The sequence below is a fragment of the Microtus ochrogaster genome, unplaced genomic scaffold (genome assembly GCF_000317375.1).
Source record: "Microtus ochrogaster isolate Prairie Vole_2 unplaced genomic scaffold, MicOch1.0 UNK118, whole genome shotgun sequence".
In the NCBI taxonomy this organism is placed as follows: domain Eukaryota; kingdom Metazoa; phylum Chordata; class Mammalia; order Rodentia; family Cricetidae; genus Microtus; species Microtus ochrogaster.
The window spans coordinates 421069-446950 of NW_004949216.1; the positions used below are offsets into that span (position 1 = coordinate 421069).

Consider the following 25882-nt stretch of genomic DNA (forward strand, 5'->3'; position numbering starts at 1 on the left):
AAAAAAAAAAAAAAAAAACCACAGAGAAACCCTGTCTCGAAAAACAAAACAAAACAAAAAATTAAACTGGCAATGGACAGTCTTAGCACAAAAAGTGTGTGTAACCTACAGAAGCATTCGCTTCCTAGGCTTTGCAATTCAAAGGGTATCGTGCCCCGCCCACCTACCAGGCCAGGAGTAAGGGGCAGGAAAAGAGGGTTGCTAGAAATAAGAATCCTAGGGCTGGAGAGATGGCTCAGAGGTAAGAGCACTGGCTGAGTTCAATTCCCAGCAACCACATGGTGGTTCACAACCATCTGTAATGAGATCTGGCACACTCTCTGGAAAGTGTATATATAATAAATTAATTAATTAAAAAAAAGAAATAAGAATCCCACCCCAAAAGTTCCAATTAGAAGTTGCATTAATAAGGTAAGCTCCCACATGACTCAAAAGCTCAGCTGGGTGTGTGGAGAGCTGCTAGGAGGCTACATAGTTTGAGTGCCCGTATTTGTACACAAATTTGTTCCCTGTAGTTGGAGCCAAATTAACACAGTGCTTAAGGAGTCCACGTGGGGATAAAGACACCCACTATAAAACTTCTTATTGTACTAAATCTCTGTCGACAATTTGAAACTAATTCTCCAGACCAAAAAAAAAAAAAAATTAGAAGAACATAATTTGGGGATGAGTTCATCATTACCCTGAGATGACAGAATGATTTTAAGACATCACATGACAACTGACTCCATCCTACTGTGTGCAGACTGAGGACTGACATGTAATCATCTTAATAACTACGGCCAACTCTGTCATTCTGGTCTTGACATCTGCGATTCCTCTCTTGAAGGTGTCACAGCGAACTAATATCGTTTTCTTACCTATCATGGCTCCTGAGGCTTACAATAGAACACAGAGATAAGTGAACGGCTGAGCGCTTCCCAGGTGAGCACCTATAGATTTTAAATCACACGTGTGATCACTGCATCACAGGTGTACAGCTAGGGAGAAAAGAATGCAGGAAAAACGTCCACTAGGAACCTACACGATATAAACTAGGATGAGCACAGTGAAGGAAAACCACTCACGTGAGGGGGATAGTGTTGGCTTTGGACTGTCTCCGACTTTTCAAGGCCCGAAGCTTGTCTCCTTGTGTTACTCCACTGATTTCATCATCATCACTATACTGTGTGGATTAAAGCAACAGCAACAGAAAAAGAAAACACTGAGCTCTTAACTGAGGTTCCTACTGAAGCAAAGTGGCTACTTATCCAGACACACACAGGCATGCACGCACACACACACACACACACACACACACACACACACACACACACACACACAAAGCATGTACGCATTTATGCACACATGTACACACACAGAAACATGCAAACTTATACAAACACACTCAGAGGCATGGGTGAGCACTCAGAGAGGTATGTGTATTCATGCACACATGCAAACACACATACTTTAAGTTTCTTCTGAATGCTAAAGAGTTTTCAAAAATCAAACTATCAGCCATATATTTCAAGACAATCAAAGCTGACTTTTGGAGTCACTGGACCCAAAGCCCTCATATGTAAAAGAGTAAAGATACATAATAGGCTTTTGGTATTAGAACTTTTAACAGTTTGGACATTCATTCATTACCCCTTAGCCTAGTATTGCTGCCTCTGAAAGTGCAGCTCTTTGAAAGTTCTCCATTTGAACCTCTAAAGCAGCTAAGAGGACGGGACGCTGGGGTGGGGCAGTGACCAGATCCAGCTGAAGATGGCTCCCTACTGCTCATTTCCATCTGTGTTTAGGAAGTAAGACACTCTTACGAGCACACAACTTTCTTTCCAGTCAAACACTTCCAGAGAGGGTTGTATCTTAACACAACTGTGTGGTGGCAGCCCTCCAAGGTCACTTTATTATCTTTACCTATGGTTTTCTCCATGCCCTACAAGGATCTCAACAGCATTTACAGCAATAACAACAGCGTGATCGGGACGGTTCCATTACCGGCTCTGGCTCTTGATTGTCTTGATTCTCAAGCCCACTTATCGAAATGTCGTCAATATCCGAGAGTTGTCTGGAGAAGGCTGTTCTGAGGGGTCCATTCTCCTGCCCTCTCAACTTCTGGCGGTAATAGTCGCCTTCCAGCCAGAGGCTTGACTGTTTCCTAGGGTGTTTAGACAACAAGAAAATACAGCTTTCCATTAAGGATGCCCTCCCATCCCCCACCCCTACTCACACTCCTGCTGTTACAGGAGACAAGCTTCCAGGGTACTTACATGACCAGAAACTGCTGCTGGGGCCCAATCACAGAACCCGGTCTACAGATTCTGAGCCAGGCAATGCTTTCGGCTGCCGTCATCCTATAATGCTTCATGAGGTAGCAGCCTATCAGAGTACCTGTTCGGCCAAGGCCAGCTAGAAAAACAAACAATCCGTGAAACCTGGTTGCACATCCTCCAGAATTTTTGGAACGGGAGGAAGAAAAAAAAAAGCAAAAATATTAAAGCCTTCCCAGGGTTTTGCCTCCCTCCACAGAGGTTCTCTGAGTCAGTCTTAAGAGGTCTGTAAAAAGGGCAGTACCAGGTTTCATCCTCAAGACCTAAGAGGATGCAGCCTAGGAACAGAGACTGGATCCTTCTAAAATCCCCGGAGGATTCGATGTGAAGTCAAAGACCGAGACTCGTTTTCTGAACAGGGATTCTTAAGAAATGTGGTGGTGGAGAGGAGACCAATGGTAAAGAACACTTGCAGCACAAACAATAAAAAACCAGAGACAGATACTGGGGTGCAAGCTGGAGATCAGAAAAGCAAACTATCGTTGAGCTCTTACCTCTGTGAAATCTTCAGACTGAAAAGGGTGAGTTCCTGTCTCCTCCTGCCTTATATTCCTCTCTGGTGCTGGGATTAGAGGCGTGTACCACCACTGCCCAGCCTCTGTAGCTAACTACTGTGGCTCCTGGGATTAAAGGTGTGTGCTACTACTGCCTGGCCTATATGGCTGACTGGTGTGGCTAGCTTTGCACTCTGATCTTCAGATGAGCTTTATTTGTTAAAACACAAATAAAATATCACTATACTTCCCCTTTTTGTCTAAAATTAAAAAAGAAAGTTATTTGTACTACAAGCACTCACTGCTCTCACAGAAGACCCAGGTTCAGTTCCCAGCACCCACTACCAGGTGGCTTATAACTGCCTGTAACTCCATTTCTAGGAGATCAGACACTCTCTGGCTCAAGAGCCACACACATGCACACAAATAAAAATAAATTTTTAAGAAGTGTTTTCTGCCCAAGCCTTACATCCACTATCAAATCCAACAGTATCACCTTCTCAGCATCGGTAACTGTTCACGCTCTGCTTTAGCTGAGGGGTGCTTGGACATGTTAGACAAGCACTCCGCCCTAAATATACCCTCAACTCTTTTCCTTTTCTTCCCCCCATTTTGTGTGTGTCTCTGTATGTGATGTGCATGTGAGTGTGTATGTATGGTTGCATTTTGGGGGGCACATGCATGAGGAAGCCCTAAGTAGAAGTCTAAGAGTCTTCCTTTATTGCTCCCCGCCTTACTCACTAAGGCAGGCTTTCTAAATTGAACCTGACAGATCTCACCCAAATGGCTGGTTTGGCTAGCTAGTGTGGAAATCCTTGTCTCTTCCGTCGCTGTAACTATCAGTGAGCTACATGACCACCCAGCGTTTATGTGTGTCAAGGAGATCTGAACTCCAGTCTCAGGCTTGGTGTAGCAGAACGTTAGATGCTGAGTCATCTCCTGGCCTTCTCTCCTCCTACAGAGCCCATCATGATTAACTCGTATGGTCTGTGTCATCTTGGAAGGAATTTCTGGTTAAAAACCAGCATTTCAATTGGTGCCATTTTTAGCAAGCACACTGCTTTCCACAATGTGGGCAGTCCTCTTCCAAACCATTCAAAGTCGGAACAGAACAAAAAGACTAGCTTTCTTTCCACCCAAAAGCAGGTCTGCCTTCACGCCTCCAGGCAGGCAGCTCATAGTACAGATGACGGATGGACTCACCGACTCCACAATTTCTTTTAATAAACCATGCTATATATAAACATGCTATTGCTTTTGCTCTCTAGAGGACCCTGATCCCCACGATTTAGAAATGGGGTCCCATGAAGCAAATACATGAAACTGTGGCAGTGGCTTTGGAACTGGAATTATATGGGAGAGAACAGAGGCAGATATTAGGAAAACCACCTCAGATCAGAGCAAGCCACGAACAGTTTCCTTCTCTTATAACCCACAGGGTGACAGCGGCTGTGGGCTTTTTATACACGGCTTTTATTATGTTGAGACACTTTCCTTCTGGGCCTACTTTGTTCTCCGTGGTTTTATCACAAAAGGGAGGGGCTGAATTCCATCAAATGCCATTCCCGTATTAGCAGAGCTGATGATGTGGGTTTTGGAATTCACTGTTGCCGTGGAGATTCACACTGACTTTTCTATGTTACACTACTTCTGTGACTCCAGGACAAACACTTTATTAGCGTGCATAATATTTTACTGTATCGTATTATCTCCTGTATCCCAGACTGGCCTCAGACTCACTATGTGGCTGAGGATAATCTTGAATTCTGATCCTCAACGCTAGGACTGCAGTGCGTACCACAGCACTTGGGTTAGGCAGTGCTGCAGACCATGTTTGCAAACCAAGCCCTCTACCAACAGAGACCCAGCTCCCTGTAATCCATTTACATGTTACTGAGCTCAGCTGGTAAACACCTTTGTTCAGGATGCTTACAATACTGACAGTACCTTACGGCTTCTTTGTGCTTGGGAGCAAGGCAATCCGAGCCTCATACAACAACTTGTGGTCTTCGTTCTCCTAAACTTTGAGTATGTCTCTGAGAATCGGTGTTATTCACAGGGGATAAGCATGGTCCAGTGTTTTTCCTTCACCTGGAAACTTCATTTCAATCTTCTCTGTGTTTTAGACTTTAAACCCACTGTCTACGTCTCACGGAAACTCTGTCTTGGTAGGCTTTGTGTTTTCAGGAATTTTCCACTTCATCTCCATTACCCAACTTTCTGTTCTGCAACTGCTCATAGTAATCTTTATCACTTTCAACCTCAGACCCTTGAGATATGGTCTCTCCGTGATCCCAGAGCTTGCTGGTTTCACCTAGGCTGACAGGCTGCTATGCCCAGCGATCTTCCTGTGTGCCCCAAGCCCCATGCAGAAATTATAGGTACATTCAGCCTTGCCTAACTTTTACACATGGATCCAAGTTCAGGTCCTCTTGTCATTTCTATAGACTCTCCGTTAGTGTCCACATGGTCACTTCTCGATTTAATAATCTGAGCCTTTTCTCCTTTCTCTTCATCAATATAACTAAAGGTTTGTGATTTTTGTTAGACTTTGTGCAGAACCAATCCTGGATTTTTGTACTGGTTTCCAATCTTTTCAATGTTACAGTATTTATATTACAATAATGACAATATCAAAAGCTATCACTAGTCTTTAACTGTCCACGTGCAATTTTACCTCTACCAGAAATACCTGCTGGGGTCTTTCCACTCCACCCAACAGAGCACAGGACAAGTTGTAACAGTTCCCCCAGCAGATGACCATCTGAGGGTGGTTTAATTTCTCCTTATTTTTGAGGGAGTTTTGAAGACTTATAGGACTCTTGGTTGTAGGGTTTTTCCTTCAGCAATTGGATTAGTATCAATTCACTGCCTCTGGTCTCCACCGCTTCTAACAGAAGATCTGGTTAACTAGAGTTTCCTCTAGTGCTTCTTCCAGTGTCTGTTGTCTGGCTTTAGACAGTCTCATTATAACGCATCTTCACGGGAGTTTCTGCGTTGGTTTCGTTTAGAGTTTGCTGAGTTTGGAGAATGTTTACAATCATGTCTTTCATCAAAGTGGGAAAATTTTCCAGGCCAAGAGTTTGCCTCCTTTCTCCCTCTCCTCTGCTGGAGCTTCCTCCTCACAATGGAGCTGGTCTTTATGGGCTCCATCCCACAACTCTGCTAGACCTGGTGACTTCCCCCTCTCTCTCAAATGTATATTGGGGCTTTAGCTGTATGTATGTCTGTGTGAGGCTGCACATCCCCTGGAACGTGAGTTACAGACAGTTGTGAACTGCCATGAGGGTCCTGGGAATGGAACCCAGGTCCTCTGGAAGAGCAGCCAGAGTGGCCAGTGCTCTTATCTCTCCAGTCCCTGCCTGGTGACATTTTAATGGTTTTGTTCTGCTCTTAACGTCCTGCTTCTTCCTTCTGCCTGAGCAAGTCTGCTTTGGAACCCTGTCAGTAAGTTTTTTGTTATTTTGTCTTTTTTTTTTTTTTCTGAAGCTGAGGACCGAACCCAGGGCCTTATCACTGAGCTAAATCCCCAACCCCTGTCAGTAAGTTTTTAAATGTATTTTCAGAACTGCTTTTTGGGTTCACTTTGTGGTTTTTGTCTTCTATTGACACTTAGATTTTGCTCACAATCCGCCCCCCTCCACCTTTTCCCTTATTTTCTTTTCACCATGAGCACCGTTGAGGGTGCTGTGTTAAATCATCTAGAGAATCCACTATCTGATCCTTGTCAAGGAGAGTTTTGTTTTGTTTTGTTTTTTGGGGGGGTTGGTTTGTTGTTGTTTTGTTTTTCGAGTCAGGGTTTCTCTATGTAATAGTCCTGGCTGTCCTGGAACTCTCTTCGTAAACCAGGCTGGCCTCGAACTCACTGAGATCTGCCTGCCTCTGCCTCCCAAGTACTGGGATTAAAGGTGTGCATTCAAGGGTATTTTTGTGGATTTTTTTATACTTTTCCTGGCTCCCCTTCCACTTTACTTTTTGGTATGCCTTGTCATCTTCCACTGCAAAATGAACATTTGAATGTTGGGGTTATAGCTAGACTCCTAACTACAAATACAGTTTTAATTCCAGAAATTAATTTGGTGGTTGCTTTTTTCTTTATCTTGCTATTGAACTTTTGTTAGTGATTATATCCCTTGCCTCCTTAACCAGTTCACATTAAAGTTAAATAAACTCTACTATATCCATACAGTGTGTCATTTACAGTCATTCACAGAACATTTAGTATGAGAAACTGCTACGGCTGCTGAAATACATCTTGTCAGATCTTATTCTCCACACAGCAAGCTGCAGTAAGACCTTGCTCTATCACTGACAACCTAAGGACTTACCACATAAGCACAGGACAGACATTTGAATAAATGCACACATTTCAATGTGATAAGCCTTTGTAGGCTTATTCATGAAAATAATTTACTATGCTTTTCATGATTTTAGGGTTTTAAAATCATTCTTTCTGGCCAGTGAGATGGATCCACTGGTAACTTGCTATCAGTCTGATGATGTGAGTTTCATCCCCAGAAACTATATGTTAAGAGAACGCACACACACACACACACACACACACACACACACACACACACGCACACTCGTGCTCACGCACACACGTGCTCACGTGCACACTCATGCTCACACGCACACACTCGTGCACACACACACACACACACACACACGATAATGTCATAGAAAAACTTTAAACCATTCTTTCAAAAAACACAGTGTCGTCTGTCTCTCCCGGTAACACAAGCGGATACGGCACGTATCTCCACGCGTACTCATCCGTGTACACTGCTCTTTAACCCAGCGCAGCCGCTTACCTTTGCAGTGCACTGCAATGGCACCCTCAACATTTTCACAAATATCCAGAAACTCTTGGACAATTGCCTCAGCAGGGGTGCTGCCATCCGGAAAGAAAAGATCATGGTGATCGAAACCAGCATCCGTAAAGCGCTTAGCATCATACATCCTCTTATTCAGACGGATAATGGTAGTTACATTGTGATTCTTAAAATATGGAATATAAGTCTCAGGAGAATGTTGGTGGTAACCTACATGAAGAAATGCACCACATCTTGTAAAATGCAGGAAGGAAAGAATGAAAAATAATTTCACCTGAAAGAGGGTGGAAACAGTGTCTGGATTTGATTATAACTGTAAAACACAAAAGTTGTAAAAAGTTAACATCCAGGCAAAACAATGCGCTCCAATAACCACCAAGAGTGGTTAAATCATACAGACTGAGTCAAGCTTAGCTTAATTCTTTCGTCTCTTTCTAAGCTGGGCTGGGTCATTCTCAGAGGTGAGCATGGCAATACCGGCAGCCAACCCCACGGCACACCAGAACTCAGGACGCTCCAACGGCTGAGAGAACAGGCATAGTCTACTATGCCCAGCTTGTGCTCCATTCCCAAAGGCTACAATGGTTCCATAGTTTTGCATACCACTTTCAAGCCTCGATCTTGAATGAGGTCCACAGAAGGCAAGAAACCGCTCTGGTATTATCCAGTTAAAATCTCCATTTTCTGCTTTCTGCAAAGGAAGACCAGGACAAATAACCTTTGAACCCCATCTCCTTCCACCTCCCTTCTCAATACTCTCAGAGTTCCAAGCCACTGGCGTTAGCATGTTGTTGTTTATTAGTGAGCACAAGATAGAAATCTATTGTGCCTTGCTTTGGGGATTCCCAAGGGGTGGCTAACCTTCCTGGTGTCAATCACTTTGTTTTAAAAGTATTTCTTTGGGTCATCAGCCTAGAAAACATACTCTGTACTCAATTACTATATTTCAACTACCTGGTTATTTTATCTGAAAAAATTCTTATGATAGGAAACTAATTCCTAGTAAGGAAGCAAATGTGTCTAGTGTATGAGGACTCTAGAAGGTCTCTCACCCATTATCCTGAACAGACGAGTAACTTGCCATGTAAACAATTTTAATTTTGACTCCCTGAGTTAAAACAGGGAATGTGTCAGATAGAAGCACAGTCTCCACTGCTTCCATTTAACAAGAGGGAAGCAAGAAAACACTTTATGCTGTGTGTGTGTGTGCAAAGGACAGAGACAGCCTTGGTGCCATTCCTCAGGTGCTGTCCACCTTGCTCTTACTGTAACCTTGGATGGTCTCAACCCGCTATGTAGACAAGGATGCCCTTCAACTCAACAGAGCTCTGTCTGCTACTGCCTTCCAAGGGCTGGGATTATAAGCATACACCACCACGCCAGGCAGAACAAGGCTTTTAAAGAAACAAAAGGCAATTGACTGTGACAGAGAGAATCAGCGCCAAGAGAGAGAAAAATCACTCAACTGCGGTAGAAGAAACACCGCGCTTCATGTGCCAACTGCTATTTTAATATTTCATACACCTAGAAAAAGTATTTTTAAGTGTATATGGTGCACATGTATGTGTGCATGTTCACATGTGTGGAAGCCCAAAGTTGACATCTGATGTTCAATGACTCTCTGCTTCATTTGTTGGAACACGGTCTCTTGCTAAAGCCAGAGCTTGCGGACACTAACTAGGCCGGTCTGGCCCACCCCTGGAATCATCTGTCTCTTCTTTCAAGTGCTGGGATTACAGGTCTCAGCCATGCCTGCCTGGCTTACTCATTGGCATCAGAAGGAGGACACAGTTGCCATGAGCAAACCCCAAGGATTTGCTCTATCTTTGCCATGAAAACAGCCCAGATCATCAACAAAACACTTCAATTCTACTTCAGACTTCTAAATAAAAGCTCTTTAGAAACCGACAGCAGAAGCTAATTACCTACGGACTTGGGATATGAACGCATGGAGTACGGCCAAAGAGCCTCCTCTCCTCAAAGTAACTACAGCTTTCCTCTTACTCATCTGTTTGGATGAGGGCATCTAGAACCGAGGATTTTCTGGGGTTTTTTATCTTTAAGTTAAAAGATATATAACTTAAAGATATCTGTGAATTTTCCTGCCTGGATACTTTCTCCTGCCCCATCTTCTTTATCTGATAGGGTAGGCCAGAACCAGAGCTCCTGGAAGAGACTTCAGTCTGGTAGTAATAATCCACATTCCCACATGAGTGTGTGTTGTGCTTGTGTACGCAAATGTGTATGTGTGTGTATGTGCGTATGTGTGTGGGCCGGAGGTCGACTTCCTCTCCACCTTATAGTAATACTTATTTATGTTTTAATAAATAAAGCTTACCTGAAGATCAGAAGGTAAAACTAAGCCACTAGAGGCCAGGCAGTGGTGTCACACACCTTTAATCCTAGGATTTGGGAGACAGAGGCTACCTGGGCTAAACAAGATCAATGCAGAAACAGATCCAGGTGGTAGTGGCTCACACCTTTAATGCGAGTACTAGGGAGTCACAGGCCTTTAATCCCAGCACTAAAGGGGAGGGGATAGAGGCTCGGGGCTCAGTCTGCAGCCCATCAGCCTTGTAAGAGGTATGATTTTTCTGTGGCTTGGTTGTTTTGCTTTTCTGATCTTCAGCTAGAACCCCAACATCGGTTGCACCACCTTATTTTTTGAGACAGGTTTTCTCACTGAATCTGGAGCTTACCGACATCAGCTAAAACAGCTGACTAGTGGGCCCCAGGGACATTGCTCTCTGTACCTCCCCAGTGCTGGCATTAAAGATGTCTGCTGCCACACTGGGCTCCTTTCATGGGCGCTGAGATCTAAATCAGGTTCTCACTCTTACACAATAACCATTTTATGTACTGAGTCATCTCCCCAGCTCTGCTCCTGGATTTTTAACGTGCGGATTCCAGTAAAAGGCTCACTCTTTTATCTAAAACATTTGGGGCTTTTTGTTTTTAGATAGGGTGTCACTATGTAGCCTCAAACTACAGGCTGGCCTGAAACTCACTATATGAGACCAGGCTGGCCTCAAAGATGCAGAGATCTACCTGAGTACTGGGATTAAAGGTGTCTGACACCAGGCCTGGTTATTTGTGCTTAGTTTTCATAACTGGAAACAGAAGTGTCCAGACAATACAAATAGGCTCTAACAACAGTCAAATATACTACTAATTACCTTTCTGTGCCCACACTGAGGACTTCAAAACCTGTTATCCCCACCACTACAGGAAGTCACCAAGACTAAAAACAGAATTTAAACTAAGCATTGCAAAGACTATACCAATGAAAACCTGTTCACCCTGGAACCACTTATTAAACTCAGAAATCTGCCTCTGTCTCCTGAGTGCTGGGAATTTTTTTTTTTTTAAGAGACAGGGTTTTTCTGTGTAACAACCCAGACTGTCCTGGAACCAACGCTGTAGACCACGCTGGCCTCAAATTCACGGAGATCCACCTGCCTCTGCCTTCCGAGTGTTGGGATTAAAGGTGCGAGCCACCACCAGTCACCGCTGTCAAGTTGTTCCTACATCTTAAATGTTTTCAGCACACACACTGCAGAGGATAACACACGTGTGAATGAACTTGACTCAGGGACCCGTTTCGCAAGCACATATCCATCAAAACATCATCCCAGCCAGTGGGGTGACTTAACAGGTCACGCAGTTGCCACACAAGCCTGATGACCACAAGTTGGGCCCCAGAACCCACGCAGATGTGAAAGGAGAAAAATTGGCTCTGCTAAGTTGTCCTCTGACCTCACAAGCTCACCAATGCACATCATATACACACATAAAAATAATAATAACAGCAACAACAAATTAAAAGCATTACTTTGTGCACTAATATAGATACGCCGATCAAGGGCACTTCAGTGAAGTGTGGGGCAGGGAGTCTGAGAAGAGACGGGAACTTACTTCATAGTGTTCATATTCATCAAGGTTAAATGCGTTGAAATTTAAAAAGCCATACTGCATTGCCTAAAATACGAAAGGAAAACTTTTTAAGAACAAAGGTATAAACAAAAAAACCAATGTCCTACCCAAGTTTCTACTAAGCACCAGGAAACGTCCTAGAAAGTATCACTGAATTCATGCTGAGCGATTTCTAAGGCTATGGGAGTTTTGTTCGCTTATTTGTTGCTGGGCCCTATGCCATACCCCCAGCCCTGAAACTTTCTGTGAAAGCAATTGTGACTCACTTGTTTTATATAAAACTTGGTAACAATGTTGAACTCAAAGTTCAATGCCTGGAAAGAAAACTGAGTCTCAAGTTACTGTGTTGTTGGTACAGGGGCTGGGACCTAGGACATTGTATATGCTAACCCAACAATGTCACTGAGCAAGTCTCTGCCCCACAGCTACTATGTTACAGATACATAAACAGAACTTGGGAGAAAAAAGTATTCAACTTTTTTATTTTAAATCAGACACACTCAAAACTAATACTGTATCTAGAACCGAATTACTTAACTCTCTTATTTGTGCCTTATTTTTGTGATGCTGGGGTTGAACCCTTAGCCTCTCACATGCTACACTGCCGTGGGACGATCTTTTATTCTGTCACTTGTATTACTTTTAATAAAATGCTGATTGGCCAGTAGCCAGGCAGGAAATATAGGCAGGGCAACCAAGGAGGAAACAGAGGTGGGGCAATGAGAACAGGAAAACTGTGGAAAGAGGAAAGCTCACTCTACAGTCGTGAGCCAGCCTCTGAGGAAGTCAAAAAAGGTACCAAGCCACGTGGCTAACACAGATAAAAATAATAGGTTAATGTAAAATGTAAGAACTAGTTAATAAGAAGCCTGAGCTAACAGGCTAATCAGTTTATAATTAATGTAGGCCTCGGTGAATTTATTTGGGACTAAACGGCTGCAGGACTGGGCAGGACAGAAACCTCGGTCAACACAAATAAGGTACCAAGCCACGTGGCTAACGCAGACAAGAATTGTGGGCTGATATAAATTATAAGAATCAACTAATAAAAAAGCCTGAGCTCTGGGCCAATCAGTTTATGATTAATGTAGGCCTCTCTGTGATTTTTTAACGGCTGCGGGAACCGGGCAGGACAGAAACCTCAGTCAACACTATCCTAGTGCTCAACCAACTAACGGACAAACCCAGCCTGTCTCCTGCCTGTGCCTTTTCCATCCCATTCATGCAGAGAAGCAATGAGAAATTCTGAATGAGTTGTCTATCGCTTTGGGGTCCCTTTAATGTTAACTGGGAATGGAATACTTCTGACCTCACACCCCTCTTTTGAAGAAATTCTAACAGAGCTGTGCAGAACGCCTCATCTTCTCCAAGACACTCACCTTCTTTACTGCGTGAAAACAGTCGAGAAGTGTAATATAGAAACTGCAGCTTCCGTAGGCAGCATCTCTGAAATTCCCAAAGTGTTACTCTGTTAATGTTCTGCAGCATACTCACCCCAGACAAAGCTGGCTAGAAGTCAATGCACCAATGATCTCTAAAGCACAGTCCCAAGCATTTTGTTCCTACAGCTATATCACAACTTTGAACAATTTAACTGGGTAACTTTTTCCTAATTCTTTTCTTTTTTAATTTATTTAACTTGACTTTATACACACTGGGATAAGATTCCCTGGAACTGGAATTACAGACTGTTGTGAGCTGTCATGTGGGTACTGGGAATTGAACCCAGGTCCTCTGGAAAAGCAGCCAGTGCCCTTAACTGCTAAGCCATCTCTCCTGACCCCTTTCTAATTCTTAAGGGTCAAAATTCCAATAAAAAAAAAAAAAAACTAGAGCAAAAGAGCATCCAAACCTTTAGGTAAAAAAAAAATAAAAAATTCTCCACATCTGAGCAAGTGCACAATTAGCTGACAGACAGTCAAATACACCAGCTCTATATCAATCAATGGGAAGAGAGGAAACTCTCCAAGTGCAGTAATACGACTTTGACAGCAACTGTTAACTACTATCATTAATTCCTTAATGTGATCGACAATTCTCCAACCCAGCTAAAGGCTTGCAGATTCAACCTTGCAAAGAATCTGATGCACGATCTGAGCACCACGGTGGCTCAAGGCCTGCTCTATTCAAGCCCCACCCCCTATCTGAACACACATGCTTGCTTCATGAAAACCCTTGACCTGAGCCATCAGAAATCATCCTCAACTGCTCGTCCACCTTATTCATTGAGCTAAGATCTCTCAGTGAACCCAGAGTCCACCAACATGACTGGCCTTGCTAGCCTAGCTTGCTCTAGGGATACAATGTCTTTGTTTTCCAAGGCAGGAATTACAGGCAGGCTGTCATTCCCACCCAGCATTCATGGGTACTGGAGAACCTAAACCCTGGTCTCCAGGCCTGTGCAGCAACTGCTTTAATCACTGAGCCATCCCCTCAAGATGCACACTGGAGGACTCCAAATACAGGAAGTTCAAAAGCAAACAGGTCTAAGACACAGCAGGAAAGGTAACCTAAGAGCAGTCTCCAGGGCAAGAGGGAATCTTTGGGAATAAGAGCCAAGTTCTACACCCAAAAGTGTGGCAGTCACACATGCATGTGTAAGACTCAGCTGTATAATTCAGATTAGTGTTTTGTGCTGGGGTTCAGGCTCAGTGGTGTGTGCTCGTGCAATGCCTGAGTTCAACTCCTAAGTGCTACACACATACATGTGCACATGTACAAGTATGTATGCAATGTCTGTTTACATTAGTGTTTCCTTTCCAAATTCCAAATATGCAACAACTTTAAAAAGAGAGAAAGGGCTATGAACACTGAGCAAACAGTGGGTGAGAGCAGGCACTAAATCTGCTTGTTTGTTTTTATGTGCATAACCTCTGCAGGTAGGCAGTAACATAGTTCCTATCTTCATTACAAACGGAGGCTTAAGTTTGTAAAGGAGACAACAGCAAAGCTGAGAACCAATTCTCTATCTGATAACCAAAGCTGGCAGAAAAAAAAAAAGTCAATGTAAATGATGCCTAATGATAGTCTGCTATACTCATAGACTGGAGCCAAGCCCAATTAACATCAGAAACATCAGATAGGCTTTATCCAGCAACTGACAGAAACAGATCCAAAGACCCACAGGCAAACATTAGGCAGAGCTCGGGGAATCCTGCAGAAGAGGGAGGAAAGAATTATAGTAGTCAGAGGGGTCAAGAAAACCCACAGAATCAACTAACCAGGGCTCATAGAGGCTCACAGAGACTGAACTGACAGTCAGGGAGCCTGCATGGCGCTGGCCTATGCCCTCTACACATATGTGACAGCTTGGTCCTCTTGTGGGACTCTCAACAGTGGAAGTAAGGGCTGTCTCTAACTCTTGACAGCCTTTGGAACCCCTTCCTCCTACTTGGTTGCCTCGTCCAGCCTTAATAAGAGAGGAAGTGCCTGCAACTTGAGACGCCATGTTTGGGTTTTACCATGGGGGGCCTGCTCTTTTCTGAATAGAAATAGAGGAGTAGATGGGGGTGGGGCTGAGAGGTAGTTGGTGAAGGGGAGACTGGGAAAAGTGGAGGGAGGGAAAACTGTGGTCGAGGCGTTAAAAAAAATAAAAAATTCATTTAAAAAGATAAAGAATTACCACTAAGAACTTCTTGGTAGGCCGGGCGATGGTGGCGCACGCCTTTAATCCCAGCACTCGGGAGGCAGAGGCAGGTGGATCTCTGTGAGTTCGAGACCAGCCTGGAAAGCCACAGAGAAACCCTGTCAAAAAAAAAAAAAAAAAAAAAAAAGAACTTCTTGGTAAGGATCTGACCAAACAGATCAAGTAGGTCTATTTGGTCTATAGATTTATACATTTATACAAATAGATCTATACATTTACCTGAAAGGAATATAAGCTGTATCTCCAAAGATTAATGTTCTATATGCATCTTCTGGAGTCCTCCCCAAATATATAATCTGTATTTGGAAAAAAAGAAAAGGGCAATTTACTTCTAAATGACACAGTTCTGTCACCAAGAAGCAGTTTTTACAAAAGTTCTAGTCTAGCAGCAGAGCCAAGTTCTCAGGCTCCCAGGATCCTAAGTTAATTGTTTGTTTCAACCTTATAGACAAAAGTTTCTGGCCTGCCCAGTCCGACAGCCATCCAGTCCCAAATAGACACACAAAGTCTTATATTAATTATAAATTGTTTGGACTATTGCTCGGACTTATTACTAACTAGCTCTTACAACTTAAACTAACCCCTAATTCTTATGTATGTTTAGCCATGTGGCTTGGTACCTTTTCCCAGTAGGCATTCTCATCTTGCTTCCTGTGTCTGGGTAATGACTGACTCTATGCCTTTCCTCTTCCCAGAATTCTCCTGGGTCTGGTTGCCCCACCTATGCTTCCTGTTGGGCTACTGGCCAATCAGCATTTTATTAAACCAATATGAAAGACAAATCTTTACAATGAACAAAAGCATTTCCCACAGCACAACCTACCAGGGAAGAGCCCTCCTTGCCACATGAACCCTGAGTGCACCAACACTAAACAACCTGTGCTAAGAAGTGTAGCACTTTAAAAACACATTTTCTTTCTTTCTTTTTGTTGAGACAGTCTCATGAGCTTTGTAGCCCTGGCTGACCTAGAACTCACTATGCAGACCAAGCTGGCCTTAAACTCACGGAGATGCACCTACCCCAGGAATGCACTACCAGACCTGGACAAATCCCCTTCTTTACCAATTGTAGTTCATGCTGAGATACCTTGATTGTGGCCTGGAGTCTTTTCTTCAACTTTTGTATATTGTTTTGAGATCTTTTCATCTGAGAGCTTCACCTGTATCTCTGAAGAAGCTGATCCTATTTTCACCCAGCCACCACTATCTGCAGGGTGTTCCCAAATCCCATGCAGGAACCAGGGACCCACATGCATTCAGTTAGACACATATGAAGGCAGAAACTAAATTCCAAAGCTTATTTACGGAAAATAGATTTTAAATTACAATAGCAAAAAATAAATAAATAAATAAATAATCAAATCAAATCAAATCAAATCAAATCTAGGTTAGGAGTATCTTGGTAGCAGAGTGCAGAAGGCCCTGAATTTGATTCCCTAGGTCCGAGAAACAGAATAAAAGGGAAAAAACACTACCAAGTTACTTACAAGCTATTGCTGCTTCTTTTGGTTTTTGTTTCTCAAGACAGGGTTTCCCTGGGCAGCCCTGGCTATCCTGGAACTCTATCTGGAGACCAGGTTAGCCACAAACTCAAAGATTCACCTGTATCTACCTCCTGAATGCTAGGATTGAAGGCCTGCACCACCAGCATCAGCTCAATTACAAGCTTCTGTCTCTAGTGCTTAATACTCTAAGTGAAAGTTGTTCTTATGGCTGGAGGCGTTCTGAAGTGAAGGCTGTGTTTCCTATCACTCAACTCCCGTCCAAGCATAAATGAATGGTTCTACTATGTAGAACCCAATGTACTTAGGATAATAAAGAGCACTTAATAACAGTTCATAAGTAAGTTGACTTTAATGTAAGCCTATCACTAGATTAAAAGCAATTATTTTTTTTAAAAAAGAAAGTAACAAAGCCAGACATGGTGGTGCATGCTTTTAGTCCATGTACTCGGGAGGCAGACAGTTGAATCTCTTGAGTTCAAGCCCAGCCTAGCCTACAGAGAAGAGAGTTCCAGGACAGACAGGACTACATAGAGAAATCGTGTCTCAAAACAAAGATTAAGAGACCACAGCTGGGGACGGGTTCATTTGGTAAAGTGATTACTAAGCAAGCATGAGCATTAGAAGTCGGATCCCCAGGATCTGTGTAAAAGGTGAACACGGCAATGCAAGTCTCTAACTGCAGTGCTGGGAAGCGGACAGGCAGATCTCTGAAGCCCAGTGGTCAGAACAGCCTAGCCAAACTGATGAGCCTCCAGGCTCAGTGAGAGATCCTGCCTCAAAAAAAGAAGGTGGAAAATGAGGAAGACACATACATCTACCTCTTGTCTCTATACATACGTGTATACACACACACACACACACACACAAGTCAACAACACATTAATATATCGAGCAAAAACCTTAAGCATAAAGGTAAATCTTAGAACAAATAATAAAAACTTGACACCTTTCAGAGGATATTTCAATTAATTTGTTTTAACAGTTATAAATGGCCTGTCTCCCCAATATCTGAACTGTTTCTTGCTAGAATTTTATTCCTTTTAGTCTCAAAAGACCACAAACTATACCTGTAAACCTTCCCTATCAACTTGACTGGGTTTGGAATCATCTAGAAGACGCACAACCTCTACCAGTCTCTGAAGCATTTCTAGAGCAATTTAAAGAGAAAAGACTTGTTCTCCAGTGGCCTGAGGCTTCAGACTAGGCAGGATTCCCTGTTCTGTTTCTTTGTCAGCTGAGAAGTGAAGAATCCCAGCCACATCCCCTATCATAAACTACACTGAACTCTCTTCGACCAGGAGCCAAAATAAATCCTTCTATTAAATTATTTTTGTTAAGTATTTAGTTACAGCAATGGGAAAATAATACACTAATTAACAGAATGCTCAGATATTTACTTATCTTCAGTGACGTTATGAAAAGGTCTAACATAACATCAATCAATTCCAAGAACAAAGAAAGGTATTCTTTTTTATTGATATTTATTGAGCTCTACATTTTTCTCTGCTCCCCTCCCTGCCTCTCCCCTCCCCACTTCAACCCTCTTCCAAGGTCCCCATGCTCCCAATTTACTCAGGAGATTTTGTCTTTTTCTACTTTCTACTTCCCATGTAGATTAGATCTATGTAAGTCTCTCTTAGTGTCCGCATTGTTGTCTAAGTTCTCTGGAATTGTGATTTGTAGGCTGGGTTTCTTTGCTTTATGTTTAAAAACCACCAAGAGTGAGTACATGTGATAATTGTCTTTCTGTGTCTGGGTTACCTCACTCAAAATAATGTTTTCTAGCTCCATCCATTTTCCTGCAAAATTCAAGCTGTCATTATTTTTTTCTGCTGTGTAGTACTCCATTGTGTAAATGTACCACATTTTCTTTATCCATTCTTCGGTCAAGGGGCATTTAGGTTGTTTCCAGGTTCTGGCTATGACAAACAAAGCTGCTATGAACATACTTGAGCACATGTCCTTGTGGCACGATTGAGCATCCTCTGGATATATACCCAAAAGTGGTATCACTGGGTCTTGAGGAAGGTTTTTTCCTAATTTTCTGAGAAATCGCCACACTGCTGGGATTAAAGGCTCCTGGTTCATTGCAACTTTTATTAGTGATCGAATCAGACAGCATGCTGTAAACTCCTGGACATGTGAGACACATCAGATAAACTCTCTCCTGGAGGATACTAGACATTGCACTCCTGAATGAATCACCTGAACAAATACACAGAACCAAAGCCCACTAGTCAGTGAGAAGAGCACGTGTGCACATGCATACACACGTAATTAAGACTAATGAAATCCAGAGAACCTTCTTTCAAAGTTTCTCTAGCTTTCCAAGACCACCTTCTCTGTATAAAACTATACAACCTTTTTGCTTAAACATCAATTTAAAGTGATTTTTATTCCGCCAGACTGTAGCTTCATGGTTTCTTTAAATATCAAAATGGTAATGCCCTGATTTCTTTCTAAATTTCAAGAGAAAAAAATAGCCTTTTAATTCATTAAGTAACTGTGGGTTAGTCTTGGAATACAAGTTCAATTCAGAAGAAGAGAACAACGTAGCATTTTTTCCTATGGGGGATGGTGAGGGAAAACTCCAGATTCCCAGCGATGAACTTTTAAAAAAGCTGTGGTTTTAAAATCTGTTTGGGAAATGAATACATAGAAATAGATATTATAAGACTTAACAGGATAAATTGAAATAAACTTAGAGATTTAATCTAAGCCCCTGTACATATAACTATTAAATACTTGCTAGCAAGCTGGAGAGATGGCCCAGTGGTTAAGAGCTCTGGCTGATCTTGCAGAGGACCCGGGTTCATTCCCAGTTGGTGGCTCATAACCATCTATGACCCTAGATCCAGGGGATCTGACCCCTCTTGTAGTCACCACAAACACTGCATGCACGCGGTGTACAAAGCCACAGGCAAGCACTTTTACACATAAAGTAAAAACAAATCTCTAAAAAATGTCTGCTGATATCTGCATTTTTCCTTTCACACCTACCTGTCTTTCTGACCCGAAGACCTCTCCACCTGAAGTTACTCTCAAAGTGGCTCTCAGGAGGAACCCTATTAACTGGTTTCTATACTAACACAAATGCTCAGATGAGCAAAAATTATCAAGAATCAACACAATTTCATAATATATCACTGCCGGCTACTTGGACACAAGGAATGCCTTGGCAAATGCTTTCAGGATATTTATATCAGAAGCTATGTATACAGAATGCCCACTCGAATGTCATGATGCTATTTTGAAGCCAAGAAACAGATGATTACCAAGAGAAAGATTAGACACTATGATCGCCAGATTCCAAGACACTCCCAAATCACATTAGCTCCTTGTATTTCCACATTTAACCTCTCCTCTCGTACAGTAACAGGGACAATGTGTGCATTGTCACAAATTACAGAGGCAACAAGAGCATGGGACTGGGGAGAGGGCTCAGTGGTTAGGAGCACCAGCAACTCTTCCAGAGGACCCTGGTTTTACTCGCAACACCTACTTGGTGGTAAATGATCTGTAACTCCAGTTCTAGGTGATCAGACACTGTCTTCTGGCCTCCAAGGGCACAGGACACATGGATACAGACACATGCAGGGGAAAAAAACACCCATACACATAAACAAATACAAATGTTTAATGGAGGGAACAAAGACCCAGCAGAGAGACTTCTGAGACGGGGCACAGAGAATGTGGCTCTGCCTTGATCCCTCACACTGGGTAAAGCAAACTGTCACTTTGGGAACATCACATGGTGAACAGTGTCTCCTGCCAAAGTTCAACGGTGACTTGCCAGAGATGTAAGTAAGCCATCTCTGGAGAAGATCCTCAAGATTACTGAGGACTAGGAGCTTGAGAACCAGACCCACCCAAGAGAAGCCCTCACAACTCCTAACCCAGAGAGTATTTGCTGGGACTGAAGCTCAGTTGAAAGAGTGCTTGTCTTAGAAGCACAAAGTCCTGGCTTTTGTCTCCAGCACCACATAAAACAGGGCAAGGCAGATTCAAAGTAAACCTGGGTAACATGACACCCTTCATCAAAACAAACAAACAAACAAACAAACAAAAACCAGATCACTTCCTATTATTTTAGGTCACCAACTCTCAGTAGCAGGCCCAGTGGTAAGGGAAAAACTCAGTTTATAATACTAGATAAAACAACTGCATAAAAATTACTCATCATATCATATCTCTGCAATAGTCATGTAATTTTCCAGTTGGTTTATGAAAATTACATGACCACTGCAGAGATATGATACGATCAGTAATTTTTATTCAGCAACTGAAGTCCCAAGAAAGTATTAAGTACTTGCAGCAAGATGATCCTTTTTAAATCAATGAATCACAGCCAGCCAAGAATGGTGGTGTGGTGCAGAAACAGAGACAGAGACTGTGGTCCCAGCTAGTTGGCAGGAAGCGCAAGGATGGGAATACAAGGTCAGCTTGAGTGGAACGATGAGACTCTCTGACACAGACACAAAAACAAACGACAGGTCCCATTTAGACCGCCTCACACTACATCCCTTCTTATTTAGTCTTTTCAAGTCTTTGATTGCAAGTTCTGGGTCCCGGACCCGTGACCCTGGAATACTGGAAGATGCCACTAGTGACAGAGGGCTTGGTGACCTAGAAAAGGCGGCCCTACTCCATCATGTATGGTTTTAATTCTGACAAGCCCAGCCTCTGGCCACGAAGACCCAACATAACATGTGTTTCTCATTTCTGTTCTTATACACACTTTGAAGCTTCATCTACATACTTAGAGAGGCTCTGATAATGTGTCAAGACCAAACATCACACCAGTCCCAGTTAAGAACAAAAGGCATTTGGAGCCCAACAACAAACACAGCCACAGGAGAAACCAATAAACTATTTGCAAATATTCTCTATGCAAAAAAAATGTCACAATGTTTGGAGTCTTTAAAGGCTCCTGTAACTATTTTCACATGTCAGCCAGATGACACAGTCTTTTGTGCGCCAAGAACTTGACTGAGTTAAAAAAAAAAAACTTCAAATTACCACAGTATATGCACAAAATCAACAGAAGTTCATATTCAGCTGCGAAAAGTTGCAGAATATACATAACTCACAGACCCACATAAACGCTAACAAAAAATGTCACAACTGTTTTTTCTAATGTGTGTGTACACGTGGAAGCTGGCAGACAATCTCAGCTGTCAACCTCAGGCTATTGTCTGACCTATTGTTCAGGCTTATTACTAACTAGCTCTTACAACTTAAACTCACCCATAAATAATTCTGTTTAGCCACGTGACTTAGTACCTTTTCTCAGTGAGGCATTCTCATCTTGCTTCCTCTGCATCTGGCTAGTGACTGACTCTCTGCCTTCCCTCTCCACAGGTTCCTCTTAGTCTGGCGGCACCATCTTTAATTCCTGCTTGGCTACTGGCCAATCAGTGTTTTAAAACTCACCAAGGCCGGCTGGCCTCGGTCTGAAAAAGCATGGGATAAAACCGGACTCACTGAACATAGCGGACAATGAGGACTACTGAGAACTCAAGAACAATGGCAATGGGTTTTTGATCCTACTGCACATACTGGCTTTAAAGGGGAGCCTAGGCAGTTTGGATGCTCACCTTACTAAACCTGGATGGAGGTGGGTGGTCCTTGGACTCCCCACAGGGCAGGGAACCCTGATTGCTCTTTGGGCTGATGAGGGAGGGGGACTTGATGGGGGAGGGGGAGGGAAATGGGAGGCGGTGGCGGGGAGGAGGCAGAAATCTTTAATAAATAAAAAACAAAAAAACAATGCAAGTGACAAATCTTCACAGTGTACAACAGCATCATCCGACAGCAGTCCTCCAGGTGGGACAGAAACTTCTGTCTACACCTGTCATGGCTAAACACCACACCCAGCTCTTTTATACAGGTTCTGGGAATCAAACTCAGATCCTCAAGTACTTTAGTAATCAAGCCCAGCCATTAACTCACTTTGTAAAACTATCAGATGGTATCCAGGTATGGTGGCACAGGCCTGTTAACACTAGGGAAGCAGAGGCACAAGGATGGAAAATCTGAAATCAGCTTCAGCTACAAAGCCCCGCCCTGCTTCAAAAGGAAACAAAAACCAAAGACATCAGCTGCCCTTACATTACAATAGCTTTAGCTTGTAATTACTTTTACTTATAAGCATATTATGGCTGACATTAAGTTCCTTAGCTTAAGTCTAAAAACTGTAAGTCCAGAATATCAAATCTCTCTACTATCCAGCTGCAATGGCACACACCTTTAGTCCCAGCACTTGGGAGGCAGAGGCAGGAGGATCTCTGTGAGTCTGAGGCCAGCCTGGTCTACAGGGTGACTTCTAGGACAGTGAGGGCTGTTACACAGAGAAACCCTGCCCCTGAACAAATAAACAAATAAATACATATGTATACAAAAAAATGTGGAATTCCCCTCTGTATGTTGTGAATATGTTTTAGGTTAATAAAAAGCTGCTTTGGCCTATGGCAGGACAGAACAGAGCTAGATGGGAAAAGTAAACTGAATGCAGGGAGAAAGAAGGTAGAGTAGTCAGGCAGACGTCACATCACATAGCCGCCCAAGCAGAAAGATGCCAGAACCTTTCCAGAAGGGCCATAGCCTTGTGGCGATGCAAAGATAAACAGAAGGGCTGGAGAGATAGCTGAGCGGTTAAGAGCATTGCCTGCTCTTCCAAAGGTCCGGAGTTCAATTCCCAGCAACCACATGGTGGCTCACAACCATCTGTAATGAGGTCTGGTGCCCTCTTCTGGCCTGCAGACAGAATATTGTATACATAATAAAAAAAAAAGATGAACAGAAATGGGTAATTTAAGATATAAGAGCTAGGTAGGACTATGCCTAAGCTGCTGGCTAAACAGTGTTGTAATTAATATAGTTTCTGTGTGATTATTCGGGTCTGGGCAGTCGGGAAATAAGTGCAGTCTCTGTTTACAAAAAACAAAACAAAACAAAAACAAAAACTAGATGCTTTTTTTTCCTGATAGTTTCATACATGTATATAAAAATGTTTTAGTCATGTGGCTTTGTTTTTGATTTGTGAAGCAGGGTATCACTATATCACCCTGGATGGCCTGGAACTTGCTATGTATACAAGGCTGGTCTCTAACTAAAAAAGATTCATCCACCTGCCTGTCTCTGCCTTCCCAGTGCTTCAATTGAAGGCATGTGCCACCATGCCCAGCACATTCTGAGTTTTTTAAAAGAAAGATCACTATTTTTTTTGATATTTTTATTTTTTATGTGCATTGGTGTTTTGCCTGCATGTATGTCCGTGTGAAGATGTCAGATCCTAGAATTGCAGACAGTTGTGAGCTGCCTTTGGGTACTGGGAACTGAATCCCAGTCCTTTAGAAGACCAGTCAGTGCTCTTAACCTCTGAGCCATCTCTCCAGCCCTGTATTTTACTTATTTATTATCTATTTATTAGCATTGAGTCTCATGTAGCCTATGCTGCCTTCAAACCCCGCTATGTAACCAAGACTTATCATGAATGTTTTATCCTCCAACTCCAAAGTGTTAAGGATTATAAGCAGGTACCACCACACCATGTTTATTCCACATTAGGGATCAAGTCCTAGGTTTGCTGCATGCTGGTCAAGCTTCTGCCAACTGAACTATATATCCCCAGCTCTGGGATCACGGTTTTTAAACATGGGTGAGGGTGGAGGACTACAACTATTTAAAAATATTGTTAGTTACATAACCCTGGACGGCTGCTCTTCTCCAAAGGTGGCATTAACTGCTCATTTGGGGTCACTCTGCTTGTTGCTGATAAGAGACCACTGCCCGACCCTAATTTATACACAAGAAACCACCCTGTCTAAAAGCAGGACTGAAAAGATAAGAGCAACAGATTTGCAAACAAGAATCACACATGCTCAAAGAGTCAGTTAATATCACTCAGCTGATATCCCAGGGGCCGCAGGGTCTCAGGGGCGCTGACCCGAGTGGACAGAGAAGTAAGCCTCATGAGCTAGGAGCAGCATCTGCCTCCACCCTGTACAGCGGAGATGCTGTGTGTGCAGCGTCTGCCTGTGGGCCTGGCTGCTTGCTATGTTTACAGCCTTTAACATCCAAGGTTTACCCCGGAGTGTTTACAGAGCCTGTTACCATCCCACCTGGTTCTACCCCTATGGTTTCCATTGCCCCATCTGTAGGGCAGGTTGAACTGTAATCTGACCTTCAGCCTCCTCCTATCCTGTCCAGTCCCTCTGCCCTGGAGCCACCTTAACTGGCTACTGAGAGTCCAAAATAATGAAATCACTTTAAAAGTGCAGCAGAGGTCCAAAAGTCCACCACTAAATAAAGTCCTGAAGTTCTCAGCTTGACTGTTAAGGCAATCTCACACTGGGATTCTACTCACAGACTGCTGAGCTAATATATTCTCAGGAATTAATTAGGACCATAATTTTCCATATGAATGCTTATAAGTAAGCCATTCTAAAGACTGTAAGAACCATTTAAAAAACATACAGTGACAAATATTTACTAGGGAACCTACAAGTTACCAGAATTAGTTCTTCCAGAGTAATTTATTAACCATGGAGGAAAGCAAACTTGCAAGCTATACGGTAAGGAGTCTGCTGTGTCATGGAGTCTACACTAGGAGCTTTTGAATTAATTCTATTTATTTATAGAGGAAAATGTTCCAGTCAGCTGGGAGGTGGTGGCCCTGGTCTTTAATCCCAGTACCTGGGAGGCAGTGGCGAGTGGATCTCTGAGAGTTCAAGGCCAGCCTGGTCTACACAGCGAGATCCAGAACAGTCAGAGTTACATGACACAATGAAACCCTGTATTGAAAAGTCAACAAACAAAAAAGCCTTGCCCTCAGAAGTATGTGTAACCTAGAAGGTAAGAACCAGTAAGACAGAATAGCAACTGTTTTTAATTTAAAAAGCAGATTTCAAGGCAGCAAGACAGATCAGTAGGTGAAGGAGTTTGCCACCAAGGCTGACAATCTCAGCTTGATCCCTGGGCCCCGCAAGGTGAAAGAGAACTGACTTCTAGATGTTGTTCTCTGACCTCCAAATGTGTTCCATGGTGTGCACAAGCACATACACACACAAATTAAGATAAATGTAGCTCAGTGGAGCACTTAACCAGCAGGCATTAAGTCCTACGTTCAATCCCAAATTAAGTGTGTGCG

At 42.9% G+C, this 25882-nt stretch overlaps 1 protein-coding gene across 4 annotated transcripts in view; it reads right to left on the reverse strand.

The window, feature by feature from the left end:
• Cdc14b (cell division cycle 14B) overlaps nucleotides 1–25882 on the reverse strand; it is a 73293-nt gene that overhangs the window by 12836 nt on the left and 34575 nt on the right. For all 4 annotated transcript variants that reach the window (XM_026778260.1, XM_005371640.3, XM_013355372.2 and 1 more), the window contains exons 5-12: nucleotides 15446–15522; nucleotides 12960–13026; nucleotides 11563–11625; nucleotides 8251–8338; nucleotides 7627–7857; nucleotides 2259–2397; nucleotides 1987–2146; nucleotides 1068–1165 (exon numbers count right to left, since the gene is read on the reverse strand). In XM_026778260.1, coding sequence (XP_026634061.1) covers nucleotides 1068–1165; nucleotides 1987–2146; nucleotides 2259–2397; nucleotides 7627–7857; nucleotides 8251–8338; nucleotides 11563–11625; nucleotides 12960–13026; nucleotides 15446–15522 — 923 coding nt within the window. The remainder of the gene's footprint in view (nucleotides 1–1067; nucleotides 1166–1986; nucleotides 2147–2258; nucleotides 2398–7626; nucleotides 7858–8250; nucleotides 8339–11562; nucleotides 11626–12959; nucleotides 13027–15445; nucleotides 15523–25882) is intronic.